Consider the following 18,743-nt stretch of genomic DNA (forward strand, 5'->3'; position numbering starts at 1 on the left):
GAATTCTAATGTCTCAACATTGTTCAACTTTCTGCTATTGATGTTCTATAATAATTTTTATATACTTAATTAAATGAATTATTTTATTTATTTTTCTTATTATTTAAGTAGAGAGGACTCCTACAAAAAAAGCAACAACCTGCATAACAATATGCATATAGCCAATATTTCTGCAGTTAAATACCAATAACAAAATAACGAGGTTCTGAGAGAGGTGGAGGAAAACTAGTGTTACAGTTAAATTTATGTATTTCAATTGAATACAAACACATTTAACAAAAACAAGTTACCCTAATCTTTCCAAAACCCAAAACCCTAAAACTAAAATTAAAGTTGTATCATTATACTTAAATTTATTTAATTTTTTTAGTGCCATCTCGTCTCTTTTCATCATTCCAATCATAACCTCATCTTTTTTAACATTTTTCATTGGTGAAATTGAAAAGGTAGATTATTTAGTGCATGTATGTTATAAAAGATAGATAAATTTATTAAAAAAAAGAGTTTCTTTTGAAAAAATTCAGTTAGGTTTGCAGTAAACTAAATACAAAACACCCTAAACGAGTCATTAGAAATTTGCAAACACAGTAAAAACAATTGTGCATATTGACTATAAATCTCCCAAAGAAGAAATTTTTTTAAATAATATTTGCACCATAATTGAACCGGCTATTATTTCTTCCAAACTTATTATTTGCATTTGCTTATAAAACAAGAAATCCCTTATTTCATGACATAGGTTCGAAGTCACATGTTATAACGTACATATTGTTACTGCCATAAGCACATACGAATATATCCTCATTGTCGATAGTAATTCGAGTAGAGTATATCAAATTGACCCTCCAAACTAAAATTAACAATTTTAAGCTGTATTTATGTATTGATAAAAAAAATGACACAAACCAAAGATATTTAAAAGATCAAGAAAATAAATGAATTATGGATATGTGATCAGTCTCCGCCGAAAGAGGGTAACTGGAGATAAGCAACGCAAGGAATAATATGCTTTTGCACGTGTTACAAGACTACATAGGTCAATACTCAATACCACCCAAAACTTTTATGTAGGAATAACTCAAGTTTCGAATATCAATGTTCAAGCAAGCAAAGCAACCCAACCCATCAACTTGATCATCAAGGAAACATATAAACTAAAGCACCCATCAATACCACCATATATACCATTCCCAGGTTGCATGCAAAATATAACATTCACGCTTCTTCAATACCAACTTCTTGCCATCTTGAAGCTCATATTAGTTTTTAGTTCGTTCTGAATGGCCAGTGCTAGGGGTAATACAGTGGTTGGAGGAAGAACTTGGGCACGAACTCCAGTTGTAGAACAGATAGTACCTAATTCTGGATGGACACATGACTCTGCGGGCCATTACCTTCTGGTGGATCTTCCCGGTATTTCAAACACCTAATTCACTTTTGAACAAGGAATATGCGTATGAACTAAGAAGAATTCCATAAACCCAGTTGAGATACCAATGTGAATAGTTTATTTGTACTTTTTTGGCTTGCTTGTTTGTTTCCCTTGAGAATCACCCAACTGAAAAACCTGTCTTCTTTTAAGGTGCACGCGTGCCATTTTTTTTACCAAGAAAACTATTTATTTAGTAGTTACATTTGCAATTGGTAGGACTTCTTGTGCAGTTCTCAATAAGGATTGAAAACAAGAATAACTGATGTTTTTCTTTTTCTCGTCTTGCTTATTCAGAATTCAGGAAGGAAGAGGTGAAGCTCCAAGTTGATAGCTATGGCCGTATTGTTGTAAAGGGTGAAAGGCAAATAAATGCATGGAAACAAGATCATTTTCGGCTGACTTTTCCTGCTCCACTGGACTCTGATATGGATAGGATAGCCGGAAAGTTTGACGGTGGAATTCTTTATGTCACTATCCCCAAGCAAGTAACGCAACATAGCAAAGTAAGTGAGCTCAGGAAAGTTGGAAATGGCAAAGTTGAAAGGGCAGAAGAAAATGGTAGCCATCTGCTTGGAAATGGTGAAGTTGAAAGAGCAAAAGAAAATGATAGCCATCGGCATGGAAATGAAGTTGAAAGAACAGAAGAAAATGATAGTCCAGGGCATGGAAATGGTAAAGTTGAAAGAACAGAAGAAAATGATAGCCATGCCAGTGAACATGACAAAGATAGAGAGGAAGAAGTAAAAAGAAATGAAAACGAGTGCATCACAGAATTTCCAGAACAAGTAATAAGGAAGTGGGAGCAAGAATCCATGTTAAGAGGTGCAGCTGAGGTTTTGAGGGAAAACAAAGGAATTGTAGTAACAGCTGTTGTAGCCTTTTCCTTAGGGTTGTTGGTATATCGCAAATTCAACAACACTACAAGTTAAGTCCTTTGACCTGAATCAACAAATGTATATCCCTCACTCCATTTCAGGTCACGTGCCTCTTACATGTATGTAAATAGAATAAAGTACCATGCAAGTATTCAAACATTAATAGTAATATCTCCGCTTTATCCTTTGCCATCTTAAATTCTGCATTGACAATATGATATGGTTTACAACGTCATCAATCTTTTATCACATTAAATAAATCAAGTTATTGAAGGAATTTTAAGAGAGTTCATTGGGATAGGTCCGTGCCTGTGGCTTAATATACCTCATCATCAATATTGACCGTTATAATTTATTTTTGCTCATATTATTATGGTCTAATATCAAATGGCTACCACATGAAAGACTCAAAGTCTTGCCTCGTAATTAATTCGCAAATGTTACGAATCTAATGGTTACCATACGAAAGGTTGAAAGTCTCAACTCGCAATTAATTCACATAGAATTATGAATCTATAATTGCTTCAATTTACCTTGACAAAGCACATACAACTTTATCATCAGTTTATTTATGATCAAAATCAAGCATCAACTTGTAATAATCTAATTTAAACAAACTTTTTGAAACCAATCCAAATTCCTTGTCTACATCGGCCCTCAGTTAAGTAAAAAGGAAGAATGAAAGAAGGAAGTTATTAAGCATATCAGATCCAGTTGGTGCATCTCATCAAGGCAATCTTAGAGAAGATAAACCAAAACAAAATTATCTTCCTCAAGAGTTCAAGTTCCTTTTTCTAGAACGCTCAGTTTTTCTTTGAAGCTACTATTCTATAATCTAATGTGACTTCTGTACTGTGATGAATCCTATCAAAATATCAAAGCTATAACCAGATGCCATCACCTCTTCTTTTCAACACCACCTTTGCATAAATGATTTTTTAAACTACAGTGTTTTTTCACTGACCTCATCCTGTATCTTGATCCATATTAATTCTGCTGATTTTGGAATAGCATCATATCCCCAAAATTTACTTTTATCTTACAGGATCAGATACCGCAAGTAGTCGACCAATTTAAAAGAGCAAAAGACCGCATTGGATGTTGATTCGGGAAAGAGAAGCTTCTTTGGCATATGTGCCATAAAGTTGTGAATTGTGACCTAATGTTCCTAACTTGTGAGAGCTTATCTAAAATAACCAAATAAAGCTTCCCCATCCTGAGCTTAACAGAGAACCGCTTTAGTTCCAGAACTTAAATTGTCTGGCTGCTTCTTCCGGTCACAAACTATTTTCTTTCTATTCCTGCTGCTTTTGTTAAAATATATTAATCTACAACCTTCAAAAAGATTTTTCAAATTTCTTATTAAAAGGCAAATGATACATCAGAATAATACAATCCAAAACCTCACGAGCCAATTCCGAAATGAGGAAAAGAAAGAGCTTGCTGAACACAGTTGGTGATATATGGGAATTGTACCTCCGGGAGCTTCCCGAACACTAGTATAACACTAATAGACAATAGTTGCTTGACTTAGAAAAAGGAAAGGTGGTTAGAGTTTGGAGATATAGATGTTGACAAGCGATGCATGGTGAAGAATAAGAAACCAAAGGAGGAGAGGGGTATAAAGGTGATGCTTTGTCGTTGAACTTTATCCAAAATGCAAGTGCTTTTTGACAAAAAGGAAGGGCCCAAGTTGGGACGCGGAATCATGTGCTTCCTGCCAAGGCTTTTTTAACTTCCTTTGACAATTTGATACGGTTATTGACTCAAGAGCCTGTAGTTAAAAAGGGCTAATTACTAGTGAACGTTCATTTTGTTACGAAGGGGGATGGACATTTTAGATATGGGAATTAGTACACAATCTTTGTAAGAATAATATATTACATGAATACTTGCTCTTGAATGCAAGAATAATATTTCACACTTCAATCGTACTTGGAAAACAGTAACTTTAGATTACTGGATCAAGAGCACAAACAATAAATCAAAGGTGAAGGAACCGTGAACAAGAAAAAAGGGAAGGATATATAACAATATGAAAATGATATAGTGATATAAGGAAGATTTAGTGAATCCAGAATTGAAACATTATTACACAAAAAGTACAAAAATCTTCTCTCAACTTAAATATAATGTAATGAATGATCAGAAAGCGCACCTGTACATTAGCAATGGATGTCTTAAACCTACATATATATATTTAGAATGAGGAATGGAGATTGGTGCAAGAGAGAGAAATAGGTATTGAAATATTAAAATGTAAATCCTAATATAGTCTAAAATAAAAATGAAGAAAAAGGTGTGAGGTCGATAAGGAAGGGTGAGTGGAGGGAATTGAAAAAGTGGGAAAGAGATCCTTGGCGAGAGAGCATGGAATCTGATGTACGTACGCACTGTCATCACAACCAAGCTCAAAACCAAGAAATAAACAAAAAGAAAATATATAAATAAATATAATTAAAAACAAAATACACCGCACAACGCAAACACAAAACGATCCTTTCCTCACCTCTGTCAAACGCTGATCATAGTGACTGACCGCTATCAACGGCCTACTGTGTAAGTCCGTTTATCCATATTCGGCGCATTCAAGGCTCCACCAAGATGATAAGATGACGACGCCGTTTCAGCAACCACCCCAAATCGTACGGAGACTGGTCGTAGAAGTCATCGACGCGCGCAATCTTCTCCCCAAAGATGGCCAAGGTAGCTCCAGCCCTTACGTGGTGGCTGACTTCGACGGCCAGAGGAAGCGAACCACCACCCGCTTCAAGGAGCTCAACCCGGTCTGGAACGAGCCGCTCGAGTTCATTGTGTCCGACCCGGATAATATGGAGTTCGAGGAGCTCGAAGTTGAGGTTTACAACGACAGGAAGTTCGGCAACGGTGGCGGACGCAAGAACCACTTCCTCGGGAGGGTTAAACTGTATGGAACTCAGTTTTCCAGAAGAGGTGAAGAAGCTCTTGTTTACTACACACTGGAGAAGAGGAGCGTCTTCAGTTGGATAAGGGGAGAAATTGGCCTCAGGATTTATTACTACGATGAAATGCTTACTGAAGAGGAGAGACAGCCGCCGCAGCAGCCGGAGGAGCAGGGTGAGAGACCGGAGCAAGAGCGGAACAGGCCGCCGCAGGGAATGGTGGTTGTTGAGGAGGGACGGGTTTTCGAGGCGCCTGGACCGATGGAGCAATGCGTGCCTCTTCCTACTGGTCTTCCTCATTCGCCGCGTGTTGTGGTTGTGGAGGAATCGCCGCCGCCGGTGGTTCATATTCCACAGGAGCCGCCTTTGTCAGAAATGTTTGAGCCCCCGGTGTCGGAAATGCAGTTTCATCCGGAGATGAGGAAAATGCAGGCCAACAGAGGCGAGAGGGTGAAGATTTTGAAGCGGCCGAACGGGGACTACTCACCTAAAGATATCTCTGCAAAGAAATCGGGTAATGAGTCTGAGAGGGTTCATCCGTTCGATCTGGTGGAGCCGATGCAGTATCTGTTTGTCAAAATCGTGAAAGCTCGCGGGGTTGCCCCTCCCAGTGAAGCCCCGTTCGTGAAGGTTCGGACGTCGAGCCACTACATGAGATCGAAGCCAGCGAGTTTTCGGCCCAACGATCCCCCTGATTCGCCGGAGTGGAACCAGGTGTTTGCGCTGGGTTACAATAAGACCGATGCTAACAGCGCCACTCTGGAGATTTCCGTCTGGGATACCTCGACAGAGAATTTTCTAGGCGGTGTTTGCTTCGACCTTTCTGATGTTCCAGTGAGAGATCCTCCCGACAGTCCCTTGGCACCGCAATGGTACCGTCTTGAAGGAGGAACCGCCGAACAGAATCCAGGTAGAGTTTCCGGCGACATTCAGCTATCTGTTTGGATTGGCACGCAATCCGACGACGCGTTCCCAGAAGCGTGGATCTCAGACGCACCGTATGTTGCACATACTCGATCTAAGGTTTACCAATCGCCAAAGCTCTGGTACCTTCGCGTGACTGTAGTGGAAGCACAAGACCTGAATATTGCACCGAATCTGCCTCCACTGACAGCGCCGGAAGTGAGGGTGAAGGTGCAACTTGGGTTCCAATCGCAGCGAACAAGGCGAGGATCAATGAACCACAGAAGCTTATCGTTCCACTGGAACGAGGACCTTCTCTTCGTGGCCGGGGAGCCTCTGGAAGATTCTGTCATCATTCTGATAGAAGATCGTACTACCAAGGAAGCAGCTCTCCTAGGTCACATCGTGGTTCCGCTGAGCTCCATCGAGCAACGAATCGACGAGCGCCACGTTGCGGCGAAATGGTTCCCGTTAGAAGGTGGGCCATACTGCGGGCGAGTGTTCCTGCGTCTCTGCCTAGAGGGTGGCTATCACGTGCTGGACGAGGCGGCGCACGTGTGCAGCGATTTCCGTCCCACGGCGAAGCAGTTATGGAAACCGGCGGTGGGAATTCTAGAACTGGGGATTCTGGGCGCTCGCGGGCTCCTACCGATGAAATCAAAAGGCGGTGGAAAAGGGTCCACCGATGCTTACTGTGTGGCCAAGTATGGGAAAAAGTGGGTCCGAACCCGCACCGTAACCGACAGCTTTGATCCACGCTGGAACGAGCAGTACACGTGGCAAGTTTACGACCCCTGCACTGTCCTCACTGTTGGAGTGTTCGACAACTGGCGCATGTTTGCTGACGTGCCAGAAGACAGGCCCGACTGCCGTATCGGCAAGGTTCGGATACGTGTCTCGACGCTTGAGAGCAACAGAGTGTACACCAATTCCTACCCCCTCCTAGTCCTCACGCGAACCGGGTTGAAGAAAATGGGGGAAATCGAGTTGGCGGTTCGTTTCGCCTGCCCCTCATTGTTACCCGACACGTGTGCAGTTTACGGCCAGCCACTGCTTCCACGAATGCACTATCTCCGGCCGCTCGGGGTGGCGCAGCAGGAGGCGTTGCGTGGGGCCGCGACAAAGATGGTGGCGCAGTGGCTGGCGAGGTCAGAGCCAGCGCTGGGGCACGAGGTAGTTCGGTACATGTTGGATGCAGACTCGCACGTGTGGAGCATGAGGAAGAGCAAGGCGAATTGGTTCAGAATCGTGGCGGTTTTGGCTTGGGCCGTTGGTTTGGCGAAATGGTTGGATGATATAAGAAGATGGAAGAACCCTGTGACCACGGTGCTGCTCCACATGCTTTATTTAGTGCTTGTTTGGTATCCAGATTTGATTGTCCCCACAGGGTTCTTATACGTGGTCTTAATTGGGATATGGTATTACCGGTTCAGGCCAAAAATACCGGCTGGAATGGATACCCGGTTGTCTCAGGCGGAAGCGGTTGACCCGGATGAGTTGGACGAGGAATTTGACACCATGCCAAGTTCGAAACCACCGGACATAATCCGAATGCGCTATGATAGGTTAAGAATGCTAGCAGCTCGAGTCCAAACGGTGTTGGGTGATTTTGCAACCCAGGGAGAGAGGCTTCAAGCCTTGGTTAGTTGGAGAGATCCCAGGGCTACCAAGTTGTTCATTGGAGTATGCCTTGCTATAACTGTCACACTCTATGCAATGCCACCAAAAATGGTGGCCGTCGCCCTAGGCTTTTATTACCTCCGCCACCCCATGTTCCGGAACCCAATGCCCTCCGCCACCTTGAACTTTTTCCGGCGACTTCCTAGCCTCTCTGATCGCTTGATGTAGATTATTCAAATTCAATCGCTAGTTTTATTTTTTATTTTTTATAACAGTTTTATTTTAAGGTGACATTTTTTTTGGGATGGGAATTATTATTTTCCTATATTGGAGCAGCAAGGGTGTGGAAACTTGAAAGGAACAGGCAGCTGTTTTTAGGGACAGTGTTTGAAAAAGGTGTCTCAATAACACTTTGAGGAGAAAAAAGGGTGGAAAGTGGCTAGTTGTCATCATTTGTTTTTGTTGCAATCAAATTGATTGACTGTGGCCACTGTTGAAAACTCGAAATAAGAGAAAGAGAGAGAGTAGGGTGAGAGGGTGAGATTGGAGAGACAGACACGGTGAGAGAAATTTTGGGTACTGCAGTGGCTTGGCTCTTCTGTGGTGGGGACTTTTCTGTCATCATGTTTGGGATAGGAAGCCATATAATATTACCTTTGGTATCTCTCTAACATTTTAAAAAATTTAAAAATGCATTGCGTAACAGCTCCTTTTGCTGTTTGTGTTGTTTCTCCATGTTGTTGTCTAATTTTAATTTCAATTGCCACTTTCCACATTTTTGGAATCACATGACCTCAATTGCTATTTCAGTTTGTTGTTCTCGACATAAAAAAAATGATTAGATTTTTGCTTCTCTCTTTTAATGTTTCAACACACACTTACTTATTTCGCCTCAAATACACTTTCCTCTTATAAATAATATTACTTTGCAGTGACACTTGAAGTTGTGCATGATTCCTATATCTAACTCAGTCTTATGCTGGGAAATAGGAAAACATATGATAGGTGGAAGGTGACGGCTATTTGATTGGAACATATGTGCATGGTAGAAAAATGAATTCATATGCACATGACATCTGCAATCAGCATTGGACAATTCAAAGGTAAGTTATGCTTTCAGCAGATTTTGAGGGAAAAAAATGTATTGAGTTCAAAGTAGTGATTAAGTTTAGGTGCCACTGATTTGCGCAAACATGGGCTTCCTCTGTAAACTCTGTCGCATACCATAAATGATGCATTGATTAATACACTAACGCGTAAGAAAATGTAAGGCCCCATGACATGGTTACCTAAAAAACAATGCCAGGCCTGTTTCTCTATAACGGGTAATATTGTGTAATGTTATTTCTATTTCAATTCTATAAAAAAAATAATTATAATTATATTTATAAGTAATCTTAATTTTATAATTTTTTTCTCTGTTTTTTCATTCTTTATAATTTTACATATTTTTGGTTAAATAAAAAACAGTTTAGAAAGGTGAATAGCTCCATGACTAGGAGCATAAAAGAAGAAGTCTCAAAGAAGAAGTCTTCTTTTCTCTTAATCTTAAGTCTTCTACAAAAATGTATAGGTGTACTTTCTTTTTCGTATTTTGCACCATATCAATTCTAATTAAAATATCCCTCTAAAATGACAAAAATAACTTTAAATAAAAAAGGGTGTAGATAAAAATTACTTATGAATCCTTTATCTGAAAATATTCTAGATTTCTGGAACACATTTTTCAATTCTAGAAATTTTTATCCAGAATGCATTTTCAATTGTGTTTTGGATTTTTTTTTTCCGGAATGTATTTTTTTAGTTTTGGATTATATTTATTATTCTATATTTTCAAATTCAAATTTAAATGATATGATATGAATGGACCAAGAGATTTAAAGAAAAGCAAAAAATAATGACCATATTTTTCGAAAAAAAACTTTAATTAAAAACCCAATCACAACAATAAGGAAAACAACAAGAAAAGAACTCTAAACACATTTCGGAAATGCGGTCAACAAGGAAAAAACTCTAAACACTTTTCGGAAATGCGGTTTATAAATGTGGCTAAAATCATATAAACAATTCATTATTTCTTTCATTTCTTTTTTCTTATATTTAATTATTATTATTAACTCAATAAAAATGTTATAAGACTCATACTTTAAAAAATTTAAATTTTAAATGTTATTATATTTCTAAGAATGGAAAAGTTAAAAACCTTGCAGCAACAAGGATTTTAAATTAAAATATAGTAATAATGGGGGACCTTTTTCTCATTACAAAATTACCAAGGACACATATATATTGTGTCATTTGTGGCGTCCACTGAATACGTGTAAATCACCGCAGTAGGTTTTTTTTAGAAATTGGGACATTCTTAGCATGGATTACATAACCTAACGGATATATTCTAAATTTGGTTTAATAGATTTCCTTTTAAGAATTTTTAGGAAAAGAAGGAATAAAATATTATTTTGTATGTGTTAAAACCAATTTATAAATGAATTAAATATCGTGAAAATAAATAATAAAAAAGATTTCTATAATACATAAGTTAACTTTAGTTTCACTACTTATTGGCATTTTTATAGAAAAAAAAAACTAAATAAATTCTTATCTTTTATATTATATGGAGTTATGTTACCCGCTCAATAACTAATTTATTGCAATCTTGGTTTGAATGTGGAAGACAAACATGAAGGTAGGTGAAGTTGAGGATTCTATGAAAAAGAAGAAAAAAACTAATTTCAAATTTAAATTTGACTTTGTATGTACTATGTAGGTAGACATTACAATAATTGTAAATTAAATTAACATTTATCATTATTTTAGTCATTTAAAAATAATTGCAAATTTAAATTTTCAAGTCTGATATAGTAAATGATTTAAGTCTCACTAAAACAATGATCATAAATAGTTAACTTAAGAATTGAGTGTGAAATGTTAGAAGTGATTAAATTTACGACTAAAATGAAATAAACATAAGTACTAACTTTATTTCTATCCAACATTAAATAATTTCACCCCTTTTCAATTTCTTGTGAGTTTTGAAGCTTTAGAGAAAAAAGTGTGTAATTTGAATATGAAAGTTGTTATTGAGGTGCTCTTTTTATCTAACTGAGGTGCCACCACAAAAAGACAAACAAAACCAAACTAGAAGAAATTTTAAAAAAATGAAAAACAGGCCAAAGGCTTTGCACTTCCCTATGTGCACGATTATATCAATTTTATTTTAGTATATATTTTGTTATTAAGTATTTTTCCAACATTCAGTTCTCAATTGTAGTGAAGTGTTAAACGCAATTGGTGGTGCACAAAAAAAGTGAAATTAATTTAAGCTACAACTGAAATAGTAACATAAAATATTATTGTCCCATAATTTTGTCCATAGTATTAATATGAAATTACGCATAAGACTCGAATTCAAGACTTGAGTTAAGAAATATGAGGACGATTGCGGAGCTATTCTGAGTTTGATTACCGTACAGTTGTTAAATGGTGACAGGAAAAAATGTTTGCAGAAAAGCTTAAGCTCAAAGCAACAATGACTTTACTTACTACAAAACGGTAACGGTTAGATTTTGCTCCATTTGCCTTGTTGACCAGCATCTTGGGTAGTGTCCAGAAACAGTGGCAGTGGTTGTCAATGCTGGCTTAAGTTTTACTCCTTCTGTGTTTGTCAACATCTTTGGGTGTCCTTTTTGGAGTACGAAATAATAGGTTCATATTGGTGCATGGAAGTTTCCTTACATATGCAGGTTTCAATTGAGTCATTTTGTAGGGATACCAAAAAAGTGAGTCATATTGTACAAGAGGAAACTTCCTTTTCCCTTCTTTCCCTCCCAATAAATTATCATCCCAACAAATCATGCAAAGGTGAAAGATAAACAAGTTTTGATTTCTGACCATTTGTTTAAGAGAAATGAGCACCACTCCGGGGATATATTTTGATATTGGCAAGAAGGCTAAAGGTTTCTTCAACTAGTTATCATTCTTGCTATTATTTTCATTTTGATCTTTCAGTTTTAACACAGATTTTGCTTACTTTTTGTATTAGATGTTCTGCACAAGGACTATTCAAATCTGTCACCAATTCACTTTCATTACCAATTCATGGACTACAACGTAGACCTCTCTTGTCAATGTAATGTGAATATATACTCTATCTTTCTCTTCTTTTCAATTCTGCTTCTGATTGAAAGTTGAAACAAGTTCATGTTTTTTGTTATTTTTTAATGTTATTCAGTTGGAATAAGGGGTCTGTTTATGTAGATAACAGATGAGTAAGCTGATATTTTGGTCGTGACAAAAATGTTCAGTTTGCAATTTAGTTCTGATTTAAATTATATCATGATTCAGTCCTCTAACTTTCAGACCTGTTTCACTGAATTCCTCTCGCTCAGTAGGGATTAATGTGGAATAATTTTGACTAATTCAATTACTAATCATGGACATAATTTAGTTGAAGGTAGAAATTGCAAGTTACATTTTCAGTGATCAAAACACCATTTTACTCCAAACAAATATCAATTACAGATTGAACTCAAGACCGCTTTTCTGCGACCTTCTTTTTGTCTTTGTTTTTTTGGGTGAATTTCAGTCTTCGTTTCATTTTGTTTAGCATCTTCAGTTAGTACCTCACGAGTCATATAATCATATAAGGCATCAATTAGTCGTGAAAGTTTTCCATAATCACTAGGAGAGCCACGTGAATTTCTTAACAAGCCATGGAATTGCATGCAACATGTCTAACTTTAGTGTTTTTGCTGTTGCATCCTTTACAGTAAATGAAATTGTGCCTGGATTCAGGAGCCTTTTCAAGTGCACCATACCTGATTCTGGGAAGGTAAAATTAGTTTTCGCTTTCCTACATACTATCAGTACTACACATTGTTTGATTAAAGAAGATATGAAAATAAAATGTTTAGTTTTTCCAGCAAGTTAAGTGCATGAGTTGATTTTAGCTTACTTGAAAGTTAAACATGGCCTTAAACATTTTATTTTATTTTTCTACATCTGACTATTTTCTGGAATCATCGTAGGTAGAACTACAACACTTGACTAACTACACTGGACTTACTGGATGCATTGGACTAGAAGGAAACGTGGAAAAAGGATATGCCCCTGTTCTAAACATGTCGGGTCTTGTGGGAACAAACATCTTGTCCCTTGGAGGCAATGTTGCTTTAGACATACCAACAAGATCATTCAGTAATATGAATGCTGGAGTAGGCCTCAACACTCCCTTCCTTGTTGCTTCCTTGACCATGTGAGATATGTTGTACAAGAAGTATAAAAGCTAAATTTATCAGAAAATGTATAGGGACATCGATTTGTTCCGTATAAACTAACTAGAGAATTTAATCATTACAGCTTAGTGTTATATTCTTGTTGCTTTCTGTTGTGCAGGCATGACAGTTTCGACATTCTGAAAGCCTCCTGTTATCATGAAGTGAACCCCCTAAGCAAGACTGCCATTGCAGCTGAGCTGAAGCATAGCTTGTCAATGGGGGAGAGTAGTGCCACCATTGGTGCTCAGCATGCACTTTTTCCGCAAACGTTAGTAAAGGCTCGATTTGACACCTTTGGCAAGGCAGGCGCTGTTATTCAACAAGGGTTCTTGGAGAGATTTTATGTGTCTATGGCTGGAGAAGTGGATTTTAAGACCACAGACAATAACTTGCATCCCAAGGTTGGAGTCTCTGTGGCTTTAAGACCCTAGTCAATGCCACTGAGATAAGCTTTCATCTCCAATTCAGAGGTTGTTGGATGGAAGGAGACTTCTAAATGATGGCACAAAACGGATGAAACTTTTCGCCATCCATTTTCTTCAACATTCAACAACAATATGAGTACCAATGTGCCATGTCTAGTTCTACTACTCATACACAATTTTTATAAATAAAATTATTATAGTACTAGTCATAGATATTTATTTATCTTCTTTACCTGTTCAAGTTTAAATTAATTCGTGCTTATTCTTGTAGTTGAGTCTCTGAGACAAATAGCTCCAGAATTACTTCTTTTCTTGGATGAGATAGTAGCTTCCGTGTTACTTCTGTTCTTTAATTAGCTGTGAATGACTTTATTATTTCTAAAATGTTAGTCGTTTTATATTTTCTTGGGAGAAAGAACTTAGCACTGCATTCCAAGCAAACCTTCAGGCTAGAAAGCGTAGAGTTTAATTTAAGGATTAGCACGAATCATTCTCTAACTGTATATAAGAAATTTATTGTTCAACTTCCACAATCTAAACAAGTTGTATATACAGATACTTGATAGTTTGATTATGCATGATTCAAAACAAAGACAACAGAGTATACAGTATTACTTTGTGTCTGAAAGTATAGATAAAAAAAGGTCCTTAAACTGGTCCTCCAAAGATTTTGGCCAACAAATCAATCCCTCAAAGATATAAATAAAGACTAATTTTAGAACATAGGTGGTAAAGTTTTAGATATTTGTGGGACTAATTTGATGGAAAAATTCTTTAGAAGATTAATCAGTTGACGTTATAATTTTTGGAGGATCAATTTAGCAGTTTATTCTAAAACCAAATCACAAAACAGTGCAGAGAAATACAAGTATATAACCACAGGCGCTAGGTGGAGTAGAAGCTAGTGATGAGAAGCCTGAAGAAGGCCATCACGAATTTGGGAAGCAACTTCACGAACAGCACCAGGTCCATGTGGAATGAATACAGAAGAAGACTTGGAGGCAGCGCCAATTTCTTTCAGGGTGTCAAAATACTGAGTAACCAGGACCATGTCCATAACATCTTTGGCAGTCGTCCCAGGTACATTGACTGAGAATCCAAGCACACTATCTCTCAATCCATCCACAATTGCTTGACGTTGGCGAGCAATACCCATCCCAGAGAGATATTTAGATTCAGCCTCACCCTCAGCTCGTTTAATTAGCAAGATCTTCTCTGCCTCTGCCTTCTCATTAGCTGCCACCCTCAATCTTGCAGCTGATAAAGTGCATAAAACAATAATTCCATCCATCACCAGAGGAAAGATTGCTCCCCACCCATGTTAGCATAAAGCAATCAAGAGAGACTATAAACACAAACAATCCTATGACTCCAAAATTGCACTTCATACCATATTATACAGCGAAAATAACAAAATGTAAGGCCTAAACAATATTTCTGCGAGAAATTAGATTTAGGATCTAATACTAAAGAATAAGAGCTTGCAAAGTACAAGTAGCTGCATATACCACTAGGAAAAGGAAGATATTAGTCATATTTCTAAAAATAATCAAACCCCTTTCGAAGAATAAATAAAGTATGGGCAGAAAATGAACATACTAAACTCGAATAACATACCAGCATTGATTTCATTCATAGCTCGCTTCACATGCTCATCTGGGTCTATATCAACAATCAGTGTTTGAACAATTTCGTACCCATAAGCTGACATAGCCTATTAAGATAATAAAGCATGATATTCAAATTAACATAACTTCACTGTTCATCTTATAAGTAAACAATATATTTTCACATTTAAAAACAACCTTCTCAAGTTCTTCTTCCACAGCTTTGGCAATATCATTTTTCTGCTCAAAAGCATCATCCAAGTTGAGCTTTGGAACACTTGCCCTAATTACTACAATGAGAATAGAAATTTCACCTTAGCTAATCAAATATGCTTAAACCACTTATTGCAGGCTTCTGTTACTGAGTATTAGAGCTTATACCATCAAAAACATATGCCTGAAGTTGGGTTTTTGTATTGCTGAGTTTGTAAAAAGCATCATTGGCCTTCTCTGCCAGGGCACGATATTGAATTGACGCAACAACATTAACAAAGACATTATCCTGTAAGCAGACAAACATTTTAACGGATCAACTTTAATTCAACGGGAAAATAAGAAATGTTTACAAAATAATATGTTATACATAGAAAACTGAGAGTAACCAGTACTAGTGAAAGACAAATAAACATACAACAACAAATCAAGCTTTTTCTAAACTTATATAGTATGAAATATCTTTATCTTTAGTCGAGGTGTCATCTCCAATCTCCAATATTATTAATAATCATGTCTTAGACTAACTCATGGACCTCGAAATCCTTTTCATTAGTTTCCCTATAGTTTTTCTAGGTCTCCCTCTGCCTTTCGCAATAGGACTGCCCTCTAGCCTGACAACGAAACACAAGAATGACAACCAAATAAACTTAATAAAAAATCTCCATGCCAAAATGAAAGTATTTGTGGTGATTAAAGACCAAGAAATGCCTTAAAATATTGGTTATAGTTAAAGTGTTAGGCAAAAACAAAACCTTTGTCTTGGTCTCACATCGAAGATCCAATTGTTGTAGTCGAAGAGAGAGATGACCAGCAACTTGTTTGCCAAGGAACCATGGCATGCAATGGCATCCTGGCTGAAGCACCTGCTCAAATCGTCCAAATCCTTCTTTTACAGCCACTGTAGATTGCTCAACTTGCACACAACACAAAAGATTCCCCATTGCTGTTAACTGCAATATTCGAATGTATCAGCACTAACTCAACAAGGTACAGAATTTTGAAGATGACAATTGAAGGATGCAAGAACTGAATGCAAGAAATTTGAAGGACTTAGACTAAACACGAACAGCCAATCTACAGGCTAAATATGGACACAGGGTAAACTACAAATTATTTCACACATTAGCAAAATCTATGGATAAACATTGAGTTACAGTCCTCAGCAGCAGGAGAGAAACCAGTGTTCATACCAACAAAAGTCCAACAAACCTCTACTGGAATATTAATTGGTATATTAATGCACTGGAAATGAAGTGCAGTAAGGTTGAAGATGAAAAGCATAGGTAACCAAAATATTTTATCAAGGAAACATTGATTGTGTTATTCCTACAAGCTATTCAGGGAAGGGTATGCAACATGAATACGGTAGAAGAGTTTAACCATTAAAAAGGATGCCCAAAACTTGTACTTTTTACAGCAGACTTTGAGAATTCGAACTAAAGAAGGCACAATACTGGACAATATAAGTTAGTTATTTTATATTGAGTCACCAACACTAGTCCCAAAATTATTATCACTGGAAGAAAAGAAAAAAAAAAGGCAGAGTTAACTGGCAAGAAAAGAAATAAACAAATCAAAGGCAGTATGAGAAAAGCCTTGCCAAATTAATGAATTCACCCCATAAAAGATTACTATGAAATCTGGAAGCCAACATCAGATCATTTAATAATCATATCCAAATCATGTAACCATTGTATATTAAATCACCTACTCCAGGGAGACTCTTTTGTTCCAGTGATTACAACTACTCAGAAACCGTAAAAAATCAATCAATGTGGATATGCTTTTATATTCTACAAAAGAATTCATCCCAACTCTCCATGCAAAAACAAAAAGATAATTAGATACTCACATCAACACAGAGAATTAGAGCAAGGAAAAGTTACAACTTAGAAGCAAAATACTGAGGATCAAAATGGCACCTCAAGATAAAGGCTTCCAAAGCAAAGCTGACTTGGAAGAGCTCTTGCTTAAATTATAAGCCACACACTGGCAGTAGACAAACTTGCTATTCTTGACATATTCATCACCACCATCAGTCATGACGCATTTGTCTTAACCCTATATTCTATAGCCATTGGCATACACATATACAATTTATATATTGTCTGTCAAAAACCCAGAATTGCAAGCTAACTTCCATGACAAGCCAATTACAACACAACCTCGTCAAGGAGATTTTACCAATCACAATCCTCCTCCTGATACAACCTAGAAAACTACTTATTGCCCTTCTTTTAACTTATTTGTGGGACAAGGGCATACAAAGTCCAACCCTAAAAATATATAAATAATTGAAAAAATATTCTTTGACATCATCTTTTTTTATCTACATCCATCTAAATTGCTATTCATAATAAAATATTATATTACAATAATAAAATAAATATAAATAAAATGTTGTAATAACATAACAATTTATGAAGTTATAATTTGAATATAAGAGAAAAGCGGAAGTGTCAATGGTGACTCTAAATAACAAGCCACTGGGTAAACGCTAACAACCATTGCACACAAACAGAGTTGGAAGATTTTTTTTCTTAAATTAGGCTTTTTTTATTCAAATTCATTAAAATGAACAGATTTTTAAAAAGTACACAAAGGGTAAGTCTTGTTTTGAAGGAACAAGAAAAGTTGTTTTTGAATAGAAGAGTGCTTTTAATACAATTTTTTTATTTTTTATTTTTAATTTTTAATGAAGTCTTACGATTTTATTTTCCTATTTTTTTACATTAAAATTTATTTATTTTATTTTAGATAAATTATTATTTTTTTCAAAAAATATATTTAATTCTTTGATAAAAAGAATTAAAAATTTGTTTAATTAATTATTTCAAAAAATTATACACAACTTCTATAAAAAAAAATTAAAGTTGTGTATATAATTTATAAACACCATTTTTTTAAAAAGTAAAAAAAGTTAAAATTAATTTAAAGTTGTATTTAAAAAATACGACTTCAAATCCACTTTTGTAATTTTTTTAAATGTGCTCATGTGGATAAATTTAGTTAAAAAGTAACATGAATGGGATAATAATCAATACTATCTTCACCTGTAAAATTGCTTTTGGTCAGCCTTATTTTCTATTTTTTTAATGATTTATCTCTTTCAATTTATTTAATTTGAATTTTTTTTTCAAAAATAAAATATTGATACTTAAAATAATTTTTTATCATTTATAATTTACAGATTTTTTTTTCTGTTTTATAGTTATAATAATTTTATTGTATAATATCAGGTTGGTACCGTATTAATATTATATATATATATATATTAGATTTTAAAATTTTATTTAAAATATATGTATATATATAATTAAAATTAACATGAATATTAAATTTTAATTTATTAAAATAAAATAACTTCAAAACATTACATGTGTTTTCTCCGTGAAATAGTTCATTAGTATTTCAGTCCATATTAGTATTGTTAACATCTTTATAGATTTATTGGCAAACTTAAATTTT

At 36.1% G+C, this 18,743-nt stretch overlaps 3 protein-coding genes and 1 pseudogene across 9 annotated transcripts; 3 read left to right on the forward strand and 1 right to left on the reverse strand.

Moving 5' to 3' along the window:
• The first annotated feature begins 1,200 nt into the window (after positions 1–1,200).
• On the forward strand, positions 1,201–2,499 carry LOC137807789 (inactive protein RESTRICTED TEV MOVEMENT 2-like; annotated as a pseudogene).
• Positions 2,500–4,531: 2,032 nt separating this feature from the next.
• LOC137807790 (protein QUIRKY) lies at positions 4,532–8,486 on the forward strand. The gene has a single exon (XM_068608584.1). It carries the CDS (start codon positions 4,920–4,922, stop codon positions 7,977–7,979), a length of 3,060 nt encoding a protein of 1,019 aa, XP_068464685.1. The 5' UTR covers positions 4,532–4,919; the 3' UTR covers positions 7,980–8,486.
• A 2,689-nt stretch (positions 8,487–11,175) lies between these two features.
• On the forward strand, positions 11,176–13,885 carry LOC137807792 (mitochondrial outer membrane protein porin 1-like). Its single transcript, XM_068608593.1, has 5 exons — positions 11,176–11,707; positions 11,794–11,880; positions 12,521–12,582; positions 12,779–13,005; positions 13,146–13,885. The coding sequence occupies exons 1-5, from the start codon at positions 11,659–11,661 to the stop codon at positions 13,456–13,458; spliced, it is 738 nt and encodes a 245-aa protein (XP_068464694.1). The 5' UTR covers positions 11,176–11,658; the 3' UTR covers positions 13,459–13,885.
• Positions 13,886–13,942: 57 nt separating this feature from the next.
• On the reverse strand, positions 13,943–17,536 carry LOC137807791 (hypersensitive-induced reaction 1 protein). Of its 7 annotated transcripts, none has more exons than XM_068608587.1 (6): positions 17,198–17,536; positions 16,028–16,225; positions 15,441–15,561; positions 15,258–15,349; positions 15,070–15,166; positions 13,943–14,709 (listed from the first exon to the last, which is right to left on the reverse strand). In XM_068608587.1, the coding sequence occupies exons 2-6, from the start codon at positions 16,214–16,216 to the stop codon at positions 14,354–14,356; spliced, it is 855 nt and encodes a 284-aa protein (XP_068464688.1). In that variant the 5' UTR covers positions 16,217–16,225; positions 17,198–17,536; the 3' UTR covers positions 13,943–14,353. The 7 variants fall into 7 exon arrangements, with proteins under 7 accessions (XP_068464688.1, XP_068464687.1, XP_068464691.1 ...); XM_068608586.1 differs by having other exon boundaries at positions 17,128–17,263; XM_068608590.1 differs by lacking the exon at positions 17,198–17,536 and adding an exon at positions 16,987–17,103.
• Positions 17,537–18,743: the final 1,207 nt, after the last annotated feature.

The sequence above is a fragment of the Phaseolus vulgaris genome, chromosome 3 (genome assembly GCF_000499845.2).
Source record: "Phaseolus vulgaris cultivar G19833 chromosome 3, P. vulgaris v2.0, whole genome shotgun sequence".
Taxonomy (NCBI): domain Eukaryota; kingdom Viridiplantae; phylum Streptophyta; class Magnoliopsida; order Fabales; family Fabaceae; genus Phaseolus; species Phaseolus vulgaris.